Consider the following 14,772-nt stretch of genomic DNA (forward strand, 5'->3'; position numbering starts at 1 on the left):
CTTTTTTTTTTTTAGGTTTTTGCAAGGCAAATGGGGTTAAGTGGCTTGCCCAAGGCCACACAGCTAGGTAATTATTAAGTGTCTGAGACTGGATTTGAACCCAGGTACTCCTGACTCCAGGGCCAGTGCTTTATCCACTACGAAGCCTAGCCACCCCTTTATTTCATTTTAAGGAATGAAAAAACAGAAATAAATTTTAATAGACTTAAAAAATCAAAATGACTTGTCTACAATCATATGAATTTTATTTTAAAAATAAAAAGCAATGCAAGTGTACATTTGTAACAAGAAAAGTCAATTACAAGAATTTATTCAATTTCCATACTTTAACTTAAGCATAATAGCATTTCCGAACAACTGGCCTACAAATTCAACTAGTAGCTTCAGGGATGGATCTGTTACATTGAATGAAGTAAACCAATACTGAAACGTACATTAAGACACATATTCAAAAAACTTACCTGTCTGACAAGATTTTGTTTGCATGTGAGGTTTACAATATGTGGCCTTTGTCATTGTCAAAGGTTTACAAAGAACTGCTTTGTTCTTCATCTCTTTGTTAGGTGTTGGGGAAGGAGGTGGTGCTGAACTCTTAAGAAAGAAACAAACAAGAGTTGATATACTGGTTACTCACTTTGCAAATCCAAAAATTAGGACTCAACATATTTTAAAATAATGATTCCATAGATACCAATGTGCTTCTTTTGCCTAGCATGGAACACAATCAAATTTTACATTAGGACAACAGAGATCATATACTATGTAAAACTAAAGAATTTTATGAGTATGTGATGTGGTTCAATAAGTTCTCTACTGGAAATTCAATAGTGGATATAACAACTAAAAATGCAAGCCCTAAAATTGTAGGTCACAGGCAGTATCTTTGAAATAAATGATTATTTTGTCAAAACATGTGAAGATAGAATACTGGTTTTTAATAAAATGTGTCAGAATTGAACAAAAATTTTCTATCTTGGAAGAACAATGTAAATAGAACATTCTAACTCCCTCTACTAAATAACTACAAAGTATTTATAATGTTAGTAATTATAATAAGGCAAAGTTTTATCTACTTCAATGCTATGGAGTAGTTTCAATAGAGTATAGGAAAATATGATCAGTGGGATCAAGTTAAAAGATTAGAAACATTTTACAACCAACAAAATCACAAAAATATGGTTGAAAAATCCACAGTCTCTTACAAAACTACCCTTTTTCTCCTGTCTTCCATAAAAGTAATGGTCCTAAATTCTCATATAGCATGTATCTTTTGATCCATGAAATGCAATGAAGTTGAAGGTTTATTTCCTCTTTAACAATGTATATAAAATTCAAAAACTAACAGAAATGGTCTTTTCATTAAAACCTTTCTTAAAATAAACTTTCAAGGACAGTAATTTAGTATAGATAAAAATGTAGTTGATTTTACATCATACCCTGTTTTAGCAGAGTAAAATATAATCTTGATATTTAGTAATATCCTATGAAGAAAAGATAATTTGGCGATTTGCTGTTTGAATATGGCTGTTTTTTTTTGTAAAGGATTTGAATTGATTCTTTCCCCTTTAGGGAGCAGGGCAAAGAGGAAATAAGAATACAGTAGAAAAATCAAACATAGGGGTAAGGATGAGGCAAGGAGGGTGTTGAATCATATCCTTTTTAAAAAGTCAAATAGGACAAATTTGAAAGCAACAGATTTTGCATACACATGCACACGAGTAAGCCATACGTAAGAGACCAGAAGTTTCATGTATAAATCTTTTTTTACTTTTTCTTATACACATGCAATTTCTCATTGCATTGCTGTTAGGTTCAGAATGAAAAAATAATTTTAAATAAATTCAAGAGTAACAAAAATTTAATAAACTTACTGTCACTTTTGTCCGAGGAGTCTGGCAACCCTGGTCTAAAAACAAACAGAATGAAAATAAGACTATTTCATTTCAATTCATAAATACTTTAAACTAACTTTACATAAATAAGAACTGTGAGGAAGATAGTATGAAAACTGGCTCCGAGAATACAAATCTCAATCTTTCTGAAACTATTAAGGTCCAAAGTTGAACAAAAATCAGAGAAGTAAAGTGATTTTGTCTATCATGAGACCATTTATCAATCAACAAAAACAAACGTATCAAGGAACTGTTAATGGGATAGAAAAGAACGAAGGAAAGGAAGAAAGAAAATACAAATACTGCATTCAAGCAGTTTACATTCTTATAAAAAAAATTAAGAGTCAAAAGGGAATCTGAAGTCATCGTTCTCCTAATCCATCCACCATGGCCTAAGCATTACTTCTACTAAATTTTGGTGGATTTTAAAATTCATTTGAAGATCAATTTCCAAAATTCTGGTACACTTAAACTATAATTATCAATTAGTCAAAGTTTGTCATTTATTTATTATTATTATTTTTTTTAGTTATAAAGTTTTACAATGAAAATGTACTAGAGCTAATTTGGCATAATGTCTCCGCAAATAGATAATAAAAAGGGTTTATATAACTATATATAATGGGAATTATTGTAATTATATAATAGGAAAAAGTTTGTCTCAGCAAAAATGAATTTTCTTTTAAGCAATTATGAGTCTTCCATATGCAAGAGAGTGCCAGCTGGGTGCCTCTGGATGTATTTTAAACAGAAACATAACAAGTACCAAAAAAACTATTTCTAAGAAACTATTTACTCCTTTCACCAAATGAGATTGCAAATAGTTTTTTACCTCATTTTTTTCTCAGATAGTAATTTCCCTATATGCCTTGAAATTCTGGAAAAGGGAGTGATAAAAGACAATGAAGCAACTAGCCAAGTGGTAAAATGGTTTGTTTTCAAGCTCTGGAGTCAGGAAAATTTGAGTTCAAAACCAGTTACAGACATTTATTAGTTGTGTGACCCCCTGGGCAAGTCACTTAAGTCTGTTTATCTCCGGCTATCTCCCAGAGCTGTGAGGATCAAAAGAGACATTTGTAAAATGCTTTGTACAACTAACCTACACTACACAAATGCTAGTTATTGACTGCTTATTTAAAATAATACTAACATTTATAAGAAAGGCTATGAACATGGCTTTGGAGGTCTTTGTTATTTTCTGCATATCTAATTCTTCAGAACCTATAAACCTAGGGAGAACTTGAACACAGACAAATTCAGAAATATCAACAAGACTGCTAAAATTTTAGCAAAACAGCATTGTCATTTCAAGCTGTGGGAAAGTAATGTAAAGTCAATAACATGCACAAATAGGATTAAGTGTTAACATATTCTGCACTATTTTTATGAATGGCTGCTATTCTTTACTTGATTTCAGGTAATGAAGATTTTTTTAAATGTAAAGAATACTGAACCTCACCTCAAAGTCCATTCCAAGCAGAAAGGGCAATAGTTTGAAGATAATATTTGAACCTCAGATCCTGATTCTAAGCTACATTTAATTTGATCCTCAAAAATCTCCAAGAAATGAAATACTATATGGTTTCAAAATAGAGAAACTGAAAACATTGAAGAAATTTTCCAAATTGTTACATACCATAATGTAAATTTTCAGGTCCTTTTTGGGTTGCCATATTAGGTTCATTTTGCTGACAGTAAAAACGAAGTAAGCAGTGCTGATCACAAAAATGCTTCATTTCCCCACGCCACTGCACACGTTCTATAAGAGTTCCTTGGGATTTACAACAGTCACACCTTGCAGCCTTAATATAAAAGGAAAGTTTCAAATATTTTAAATAAAAGATCTTCAAAAGAAAAATCTAATAGTACACTTTGGCAAATTAAAAAGACTTAAGTCAACTTTTTTCATCAACATTTTTTAATTAAAAGCCAAATGAGATTTTTAGAAATAAAAATCTCTAATAATGAAAAAAAATGCCATGAATTATACTGTGTAAACATGCAGCTTTATTAATGGTCTAAAAAAATTTTTCTTCCTTAGCAAAAAATGACTGGTTAACCAAACTTTCAATAGTCTCTTATTACTTACCAAGAGTGAGAAAGACAAAAATCACAAACTACCAAACATGTGTTTTATTAACCCAAATTAATATGTAAATATCAAGTTTTGTGGAGATACAATTTTAGGTCCACTTGGATGTACTTAAGTTGCAGGTTAATGCAAAATTGCCAAATCACATATAAACAGACCAATCAAAAACATTAAAAACCATAACAATAAAAATGAAATTTGATCGAATATTTTCTTTCCAAACCTCAACAGATGTTGAGTAAAAATTTCACTGCAAAAAAAGTTTTGACTTGAAGTACATCATTACAAGCAACAGTAAGACAACTACTGAATTACATAAGAATAATATCAACTAATGTCTTAGGGTGAAAAATTTTAAATTATCAAATTATTTTTAAAAAGGTCAGTCTATATCCCTCAAGTCAAGATGTGGCTAAGTACCATTCTAAATATTTCCAGAAAGAAAAAAGTCAATTCATGATTAAAAAAAAAAGGAAATTATCACGCTTTAAAATATATGTGCATATATGTGTGTGTATGTGTATATATACACATACACACACATATACATACAGTAGTAGTTTATTAATGTGAAACTATTCAGGGATTTATTTTTTGTCTATAGCCTAGTCATGCCTGTTTTTGCCACCCTTTATCTATTTTCATTATACCCTAAACATCTACAAGAGGCCAGGCATGTGAGAGATAAAGGTTGAATTTAAAATTCAGTTCCTGTTAAATGTTTCTAAAGTAATTTCTTGAAACTGTAAAATGTTAAACAATTTTTTAAAAAATCTACCTAAATAAAGGAAAGGCTGAATAACTGCAAGACAACTGTGCTCATGTATAGGCTGTTTAATATCTTAAAGTAATTCTGGTCATGATTATCCCTGATGACCCCAAATAATGAAAAGAACTGGTATATGATTTCTATTTACTTAATTTAATTTATGGCTAAGGAGATCTTAGAAAAGCTACAACTTCAAAATTCCTGTTCAAGAATGATGACTGTTATGTTCTTAAAGTCTTAGACATACCCAAAGTTTAGAACACAGGATCTTTTTTTTCTCCAGGACAGGTTTTTCCCCTGCTAAATAAAGGTTGAATAAATGATTCTCAGTATCAATTATGTATACCAGTAATGGCAATACTGAATGACACTTCTTGTCGGCAAATTTCTGAGACCAGAATTATACTGCTATGTAGGAGTATACTCATGCTTAACAAGCCAAAGAATAACAGTAATATTTAGTTAAGACATAATATTTAGCTACAGGTAATATCTTAATACTGACCACAGATTAGAAAAGAACTATGATCTTACTAGAAATTAAACTGCCAAAAGATTCATTTCAACTATCACATGTTACAACACTCAACAAATAACACTTAAATACAGAAAAATGGTAACTTCACATCTAATCTACAAATTATAGAACATGATAAAATTAAAGATGTAGAAAATTCCTATGTTATTAACAACCTGATTATCTCCATGAATAAGGTCTCTTAAATTCCAGGGGCTCATTTTCACACAGTTAATGTTATCTACAAGCTTCACTCATTCAACACATTGCAATCCTACTAGTACTAATCAGACTGTATAACACTACATGGCTCTAAGTATATTTTTAGAGAAAGAATTTAAATTTTCAAATCAGAGGTCTAGGAAACTAAAAAAAAATGTGAGGATCTGACTAGAACTAATGATGACATGACCAATGAAAAAACAATAATTCATTTTATAATTGCTGATTTTCATAATGTACACTGAGAATTTAGTACACAATTAAAAAATATATAAACCCCCAAAATTACACCCAATTGCAGACAAGCATTTTTAGAGCACTCCAAAGAGTATTATATCGTAACCCATTCTTTCCAAATACTCCGCCCCCCAAACATTAATAGGTGTTTTTTTTAAAGGGAGTAGTTGTTTTTTTCAATATTAGAAGCACACAATAAAAAAGTCAAAGTTCAGAACTTAGTTCAATTGTATTCCAGAGTTTTCTTAAGTAGCAAACCCCTTCTTAAAAATTTAGTGTCTCATAACCCTAAAACCTTTGTTTAGGTTACTTGATAACATTTCATGAAATAAACAAAAATCACCTTTTCAAGGTACTTATAGATTAGGAATCTCTGGAATTTCATTTAACAGTTTGAAAATCACTAATCTAGACTTAAATCCAACCAAAATCCAACTGAATGATCTCTTGGGCAATACTGTCATTTAAAAATTTTAACTATTTGCCCAGTCCTCTTTATTTCTGCCCCCACACTCCCAATTTTGATGACTTTCACTATTCTCACAGAATGAGAATTCATTGTTTTCAGTAGTAAAGAAATATGTTTGTCCTCAGTTCTTGGGTAAACCCTTGTCTGCCTAGGGATTAAGCATGAACAGAATTGAAAAGATAGAATTTCATTTGAAAAGGAATTTTTAAAGATCATCTTCTCATCCACAGCAGGATCCTTTCATGTACTTCTCTGGATTGCTGTTGATTCAGCCTCTGCTTGAACATGCTCCATGACCGGAAATACCCTACTCCAGGAGGTTGTCAACTTCCGAGTTGGATAACACTAACTAAATTCAGGTCAATTTCTTCCATATTTCTAACTTGGTTGCGATTCTGATTTCTGTAGCAATAATCAAACTCTGATTTAAAAATTGCTGAGGAGATTGAGGGGAGGGGAGGATTTTTTATTGTTACAAATTAGGAAGGTTTTATTATTTTCTAATTTTCTTGACTTAAAAGCAACAAAAAGATATTTGGTAGCCAAAATGAGTGTACCAGACAAATAAATAATTTTGCACACTGCCAAGTAATGAGAAATAGAATATTTGTGATTGAGTGGCTGTTTATTAGTAAAATGACTTTCAAAATAAATATATAAAATCATATATGTAACAGACTCTTAAGAGATGATCAAATAGATGCCCCAAAACACTTGCCATTTCAGATTTTCTAATAAAACAGCTTAAATATATTTTTAAGATTTTTTTTGCAAGGCAATGGGGTTAAAGTTAAATATTTTTAATGCGGTCAAACGTCATACATGCTTTTAAAAATTATGAGAAAGCTCCAGAAAAAGAGCAGATTTCTTTAAAAACTACAAAAATAATCCAAACCAGAAAAAAAGACTTAGGAACATCCAGCAGAAACAGCAGGATTTTTTTAAAAGTTTTTTTTTTTTTTTTAGGTTTTTGCAAGGCAATGGGGTTAAGTGGCTTGCTCAAGGCCACACAGCTAGGTAATTATTAAGTGTCTGAGACCGGATTTGAACCCAGGTACTCCTGACTCCAGGGCTGGTGCTTTATCTACTGTGCCACCTAGCCCTTTATCTACTGTGCCACCTAGACGCCTCTTAAAAGAGATTTTTAACCTGTTTATATACCACCTTGATTCAAATGCTAGATGTAGAAGAGGTATAGGAAGAAAGGGGGTAAGTAAATAGAAAAAAATTCTAGATAAAGGCAAAAGGATCATCCATAATTAAATGCGTCCCTAAGACACCAAGAAATGTTTATTTCAGGAAACGACTGGAGGGCACTGCCTGTCCAGGTGTACAAATGAGGGAAAGGTTATCAAATTTGTCTCAAAACTGATCGACTGAATGCCAATACATTTGATTCCACTCACATGTACTTTTCACAAGAAGACAAGGTATCTCAATGTAAACTCCTACTATATATTGAAATAAACCACAGAAACTAGGGGACAAAAATTATGAAACCTGATGATTTAAAAGTACAGTATATAACCAAGGAATTCAGAAATCAGGAATGTAAACATTTCAAAAAACTACCCGAGACTCTTTATCATTTGTGTCACACAATTTAAGATAAGCTATACCTTATCTATCCTTAAAATTTGGGGTGACTAGTTTTGTTTATGGTTGATGTATCCAGGATTAATTTGTATGACTAAGGCCAAATTCCCAAATTGAGTTAAGATAAAACAATGGCTATAGCTAAAGAGAGTTCAGGAAGAAATTTTTGTGGAAAGCTTAAATAAAAGAATTAGAATAAAATAATAATAAAATTTACCAATTTAAAAAACAATCCTTTAAAGAAATTGAATAAAGGAGATTAAATTAAATGTATTGTCTCACTCAAAAATAATGGCTCAGCAAAAAACAAAAACCCCACTTTCTACTCTATTGGCAACCTCATCTGAGAGTAACTAAGAAAAATCATCTCAAGCTCTTTTAGATCATCCAGCACATAACTGAAAGTGTTAAGATGATAATATCTTTGGTTTACTGTGTTGGTCCTTGTCAGGTGATTTAGTATTCTTAGTACTTCACCCTTATACTTCAGAGAGCAATAAATACAAATGTTTTTGTCTGAAATAAGAGTATCAGTACCTTGAAGGAAAAATACTTTCAAATATACAAAAATAATCTGGGTTTAAAATAAGACAAAGAATACAAAACAAAAATGTGTTTAATGGATAGAATACTGGCATTAAACATGACTAGATAATTAACTGGCTATTTCACTGATTTTTTTAATATTTTGAAATAATTTGTTTTATTGAATTTCCAACATTGGACATTGAATGGAAAAGAACATTAAATACATTATCCTTTAAAACAAGTGGTAAAATGAACAATTTACAACTTGTAGATTTAGTCTGCATATTTAATGACAGGTCACTTGCTTCTCATGAAAAAAATTAACAGATTTCTCTATTAGGTTATTATATATGAAAATTAATACAAAGTAAGACCCTCAAAGAAAGCAACAAGCCAGGGACAGGCACATTCATAAAGTTGTGAACGCATTACAAAATTCTACAAGATAATCTTTATCATCTTAAAATATAAAAGGCTACAGTTCACAACATGCCAAGAAGGGACCAAATTGCAAAATAATTGTAAATTATCACAGGGTAACAATTTCTGTCTCTAGTATTAAAATGTAAGATAAAAAAATTAAATTCATAGTAGAATCAATTTTCATAGTTATGATTTTTCCAGTACTAAGCTGAGCTAAAGTTAATTTGTCCCCAGCCAACCAAAGAAAAATATAATATTAATGCAAAAATAATTTTTAAAAATATTTTTAAGGTAAACTAAACTCTTTCAAGTGTTTGCCTGGTCAATAAAAAGAAACCCTCAAAAGGGTCAAATGGTCAAAATTTGATTACAATGCAAGGTACTTAAAAAAACCCAAGCCCTTGATATATCAGAGAAGACATGCATCAACCTGTTTCTTAGAAGATATTTTATTTCCCCCATGACTTTTCAATTTAGATTTGAATTTCAATTTAGACAATACCAAACAAAAAAAGCAGTAATTTAAAAATAACTTAAAAAAAAAAACGAAATCTTTAACCCCAATTTTGCACACCTGACAATTCAGAAATTTCATTTTGTTTAATGTTCTAGAATGGCATATATAAAATTCTAATTGTTAATTTTCACCTAGAAAAATTAAAAAGTAACTATATATTTAATTGCAGATCTTCTGGAGTCATTCCAAGATATCCTTCAAGACGTCAAGAGTTAGTTCCATTTCAATGGTCAATCAATTTCATAAATGAAATGCATAATATTCGTCAAGATTTCAAACTCTTATTGTTTATTTCCTCAGGAGTAGCTCACAATTTTGTAAAGGTGGTGATGAATTCTGTCTTCTTAAAGCTTTAGAAATGTATCCATAATGTAGCTTTAGTTATTGAGATGGTTTTCCATGTTGCTGGCACAGGAACTAGAGTAAATATTTTCTCCAGGGTAATATTTGACTACCTCAGTCCAATTTTACACTTTCTCCCACCTACAAGATAACCAATGCCATGCAAAATGGACCAAAATTATTAAATTTTCCTAAGTATAAAAAACCATATTAATTGAATTAAAGCTTCAAAAGAAATGCCTTTAGTCTCTTGTTTTTCCATTGAGAGTCCTTTCACCTCGAAAACACTGAAAAAAAAAAAACAAAGTCTCCAAAATTCACAATTAAATTTAGGAGCAGAGGTGACAAAAAAAACATACATCTAACATACAAATCATATGTTCAAAGCAATAATTCCTTGCAGATATTTTTGAGTATTTGTAAATGTTCATCAAAAAGAGATTATTAAAACATTATAAAAATAACATGATTTATGAAACTAAATTGGTGAAGTTATCTATTCTATACAAGTATTTCCTAAGAAAAATGCTTCTTCAAGTTACAAATAACAACTGAAATGACAAAAACATATTTTTACTGACTGCATTGGAAAAAACTATTCTAAACTCAATCTATGGACATTTAAAAGAACTACGAATTTTAACATTTGTAAAAAAGATACTCAAAATGTAGTTCTTTGCTAGTAACCAGTTAAAAGTAGTTTCAGAAGCCACCTAAAATTCTGAGTTACTTGCCTTATAGTACCAATCCTGAAATTTTTTACAGCATTCTTCACTGCAGAAATCTCTCACCACACCATCAAGCTCTTTAGTCGCTCCCTTTTTACATAGCTGGGAACAATAGTTGCAAGTAACACATCTCAATCCTAATCGTCTTGCAAAATCTTGTTTATAAAGTAGCTTGCAGCCTAAAAGAGATACCAATATTTTATACCGAAATGAATAACCATTACATGCCATTTTCTTCAAGAGAAAAAAAACCAAGATGGGTCAAATACAGTATGCCCACAAAAACACAAGTTAATATATTAATTACAATTGAAACAATTTGTGTAAACTGTTGCATTTAAGAAACTTACAATCTAATGTGACATTTGCTATCTGATTAATGACTGCTACACTATCTCCCTTTGAAATTTTGTTTGGACCATTCCACCAGAAAGACTGTTACCACAACAATGTGAAATGATCTCTCTCCACCCAAATAGCCAAAATAATGGGAGCTCCTAAGCCAGGGTACGTGAACTCTGAATTATACCTTGAACAAAATTATACCTTGAACAAAAGTATACAATGAAATTAGGACAGCTACAAATATTAAAAGATGGAAAGGACAAAAAACTATTTTCATTTTAGAGGACAAGAAACGCCTGACCCAAATCTATCAAACTGTAATCCGTGTAGAAGACAAAAATCATTTTTTTCAATTGACCTGCTTAAAAAAAAAAAAGCTTGGCAGAGCAGCTAGGTGGCACAGTGGATAGAACACTGGCCCTGGAGTCAGGAGTACCCGAGTTCAAATCTGGCCTCAGACACTTAATAATTACCTAGTTGTGTGGCCTTGGGCGAGCCACTTAACCCCAATGCCTTGCAAAAACTAAAAAAATAAAAACCTAAAAAAAATGCTTGGCACAAACATTAACATGAAAATTAATAAAAGCACCTACCTTCACTACAAAATGGCCTTTTAACTCCAGAGAAATTTACTGTTTCATGCAGGGTCTTCTCCTCTTGGCAGTATTCACAATATGTAACAATGCAATGCAACTTTTTATAGTCATCTGAACATGTCTTGCTGCAGAACTGATATACTTTGTTCTAAACATAATAAAACAAGAGTAAATTTAAGGTAAACAGTATAGCAACAATAAGAGTTAATTTAGCTAAAAGTAGGAGTTCAGAAACCTTTTGAAAATATTTCAATTTAACACTGGATTATATGTGTTTCTGTATGGGTGTATATGCAACATACAGACACACATATTCATATACAGAGAAAGAAAAGAGAGAAGATAAATTCTAGGCACCTAAATTATCTCTCTTCACTGGTAAATCAGGAATTGTCCTCTAAATATGCTCACTCCAAGTTATCTTTGAATTACAACATAAAAAAATAAGCTAGAAACTTGGCTTTACTAATAACAATATGGAGTGGGAACAAAATGAGTAGCCACAATCCTGAAAAGTCAGTACTCTAAGTATTTAAACAATCATTTGCTGTTTCAAAATGGATTCGTAATTGTGAATCCCCAAGAGAAATATCTTAACAACAAACAGTCACAAAGGAGAGAAAATTAGAGAAAAGGAAAAAGGAAATGGAAAAGGAGAGAAGGCTGAAGAAATAGAGGCAATAGGATTAAAAGCAATATTTAACAAATTAGTTACTAATGCCTTAAAAGAAAATTTAAAAAAAAGAACCCAAACAAACCCTGGTATGACAAAGTTAGTAGAAGTTACAAATAAGAATAAATACTAATAGTAATAAGGAAGAAAAAAGTAGACATTTCTGGGGAATGTTCTTGAAACAAAAATTAATATTTCTTTCCCACAAAGTACTCAGTATAAAAAAAATAAGGCCAAGTAAACCAATGTTACTTGAAATGTGTACTTTATTTTTTTTTGTTCTTTTTTTTAGGTTTTTGCAAGGCAAATGGGGTTAAGTGGCTCGCCCAAGGCCACACAGCTAGGTAATTATTAAGTGTCTGAGACCGTATTTGAACCCAGTTACTCCTGATTCCAAGACCTGTGCTTTATCCACTACACCACCTAGCCGCCCCTATATACTTTGTTTTAAAAAGTCACATCTAGGTATTTCCTGGGAACTCCGACCCCCCCCACCCCCCAAAAAACAAAGGATGGCTTTAACCAAAATTTAGAGGTACAGAACCCACATAAAGACTAAGTAATACATTTTCCCAGTCCGAGATTCCCACGGGAAAGATGTGCTTCACCAGGATGGGGGTTGGAAAAAAAGCCGCTGGGCAACCCAGCCCAGAAATCACCAGCAACATCCTGAAGGGGCAGTGAGTGAATTCTGCTGCACCTGGGTGAGTGTGGTGAGAGAAGCCACCAGCCAAAGAAACTGCGGGAGAAAGCAGTCTGCACCCTCAGAGATGATGATGATAAGGGAAGTCTGCAGAGATTTCTTTGCTCTACCTGGGGTAGGACTCTGCTGTTTGCCTACACTCTGATATTGTAGTTTGGGCTTCCATACTAGATAATCAAGCTGGATCTCTCCTTATAGCCTCAGGGCAGATGGTAGTGCTATGGTCTTCTACATATCAAAGCACAAGCTAAAGATCCTAAGACCTTGGAGGACCCAGTGGGGTGTCCCCAAAAAAAACCAACCCCAAAGCCTAGGAAGTGCTGTAAATTAGTCTTGGGTTGAGGAAATGAGTAAACAACAGAAAAAAGGAGAATCTGACCATAGAGAATTACTTTAGTCCTATGGAAGATCAAAGCACATACTCAGATGAGGACAAAATTGAAGCTTCAGTATCCAAAACCTCCAAGAGAAACAGAGAATGGGCTCAGACTACGGATGAGCTCAAAAAAAAGACTTTGAAAAGGAGGACAAATTGGGAGGAGAAATGAGAGCCATGCAGAAAAATCATGAAAATCCAATCAAAGGCTTGGGTAAAGATATACAGAAAATATTGAAGAAAATAATATGTTAAAAACCAGTTTAGGCCTAATGGAAAAAGTAGAACAAAAGGCAAATGAGGAGAAGATGCCTTAAAAAGCACAACTGGCCAGCTGGAAAAGGAGATGAAGAAAATAACTCCTTTGAATGTAAAATGGAACTAAAGAAAGCTAATGACTTTACAAGAAAGCAGGAAGAAATAAAACTCTGCCAAAAAAAGCCAAAAAGTAAAAGAAAATGTGAAATATCTCACTGGAAAAAAAAACAAGCAACTTGAAAACGGATCCAGAAGAAATAATTTAAAAATTATCTGGCTATCTAAAAGCCATGACCAGGAGAAGAGCCTAGACTTCATTTTTCAAGAAATAATACAGCAAAATTGCCCTGAGATTCTAGAAGCTGAGGGTAAAATAGAAATCAAGAGAATTCACAGGTCACCCCCTGAAAGAGATGGCAAAAGAAAAACTTCCAGGAATATTATAGCCAAATTGCACAACTCCCAAATCAAAGAGAAAATTCTAAAAGCTGCCAGAAACAAACAATTCAACTACCAAGGTTCCATAGTCGGATTACACAGGATCTGGCAGCATCTACATTAAGGGCTCATAGGGATTAGAATATGATATTCTAGAAAGCAAAAGATCTTGGTTTACAACAGAGAATCAACGACTCAGCAAAACTGAACATCCTCTTTCAAGGGAAAAGATGGCCTTTCAATGAAACAGGGAACTTTCAAACTTTCCTATTGAGATGACCAGAGCTGAACAGAAAGTTTGATCTCCAAGTACAAAACCATAGAGGGAGTGAAGAGAGGGACTAACTATGAGGATGTTGAGCTGTTTGTATTCCTGCGCAGGGAGAAGACATTGATAACTCATATGAACTTTCTCATTTATAAAAGCTGTTAGAAGCAGTATATATAGAGAGGACATAGTAAGGAATGGAATACAATGGTATGATGTGGTAAAGGGAAGGAGTCAGTGGGTGATGGGGGAAGTACTGGGAAGAAGGAAAAGGAGAAGAAGAAGCAGCTGAGAGATTTCACATAAAAGTCAAGAAAAAGCTTTTTCAAAGGAGTGGAGAGGGGGGAAGGCAAGGGGGGATGAGTGAGCCTTCATTCTCATGAGAAATAGCTCAGAGAGGAAATGGCATACACACTTAATAGGGTGAGGAAATCTATGTTGCCCTGAAGAAGGATGGGAGGGAAAGGGGGGAATAGATGATGGAAGAGAAGGAAGATCGAGGGAGAGGGTACTCAGATTCAGCACGCTTTTGGACGGGGCCAAGATGAAAGGAGAGAGAGAATAGAATAAATGAGAGTGGGGGGAAATAGAGTGGAAGTACAGCTAGTAATCACAACTGAGGGAAAAATAGTGAAGCTACGTCTCTGGTGGACTTATGATAAAGAAAGCAACTCACCCCAGAGACAGTCATTGAAATCTGAACACAGACTGAAGTACAATATTCTCTCTCTCTTTCTTTCTTTCTCTCTCCCTCCCTCCCTCCCTCCCTCTATATATATTCTT

General features: G+C 32.8%; 1 protein-coding gene across 2 annotated transcripts in view; it reads right to left on the reverse strand.

The window, feature by feature from the left end:
• ZMYM2 (zinc finger MYM-type containing 2) overlaps positions 1-14,772 on the reverse strand; it is a 103,431-nt gene that overhangs the window by 26,442 nt on the left and 62,217 nt on the right. For both annotated transcript variants that reach the window (XM_074216251.1, XM_074216250.1), the window contains 5 exons: positions 11,271-11,421; positions 10,339-10,511; positions 3,529-3,694; positions 1,872-1,906; positions 462-591 (listed from right to left, as the gene is read on the reverse strand). In XM_074216251.1, coding sequence (XP_074072352.1) covers positions 462-591; positions 1,872-1,906; positions 3,529-3,694; positions 10,339-10,511; positions 11,271-11,421 — 655 coding nt within the window. The remainder of the gene's footprint in view (positions 1-461; positions 592-1,871; positions 1,907-3,528; positions 3,695-10,338; positions 10,512-11,270; positions 11,422-14,772) is intronic.

This window comes from Macrotis lagotis, chromosome 1 (genome assembly GCF_037893015.1).
Source record: "Macrotis lagotis isolate mMagLag1 chromosome 1, bilby.v1.9.chrom.fasta, whole genome shotgun sequence".
NCBI lineage: Eukaryota > Metazoa > Chordata > Mammalia > Peramelemorphia > Peramelidae > Macrotis > Macrotis lagotis.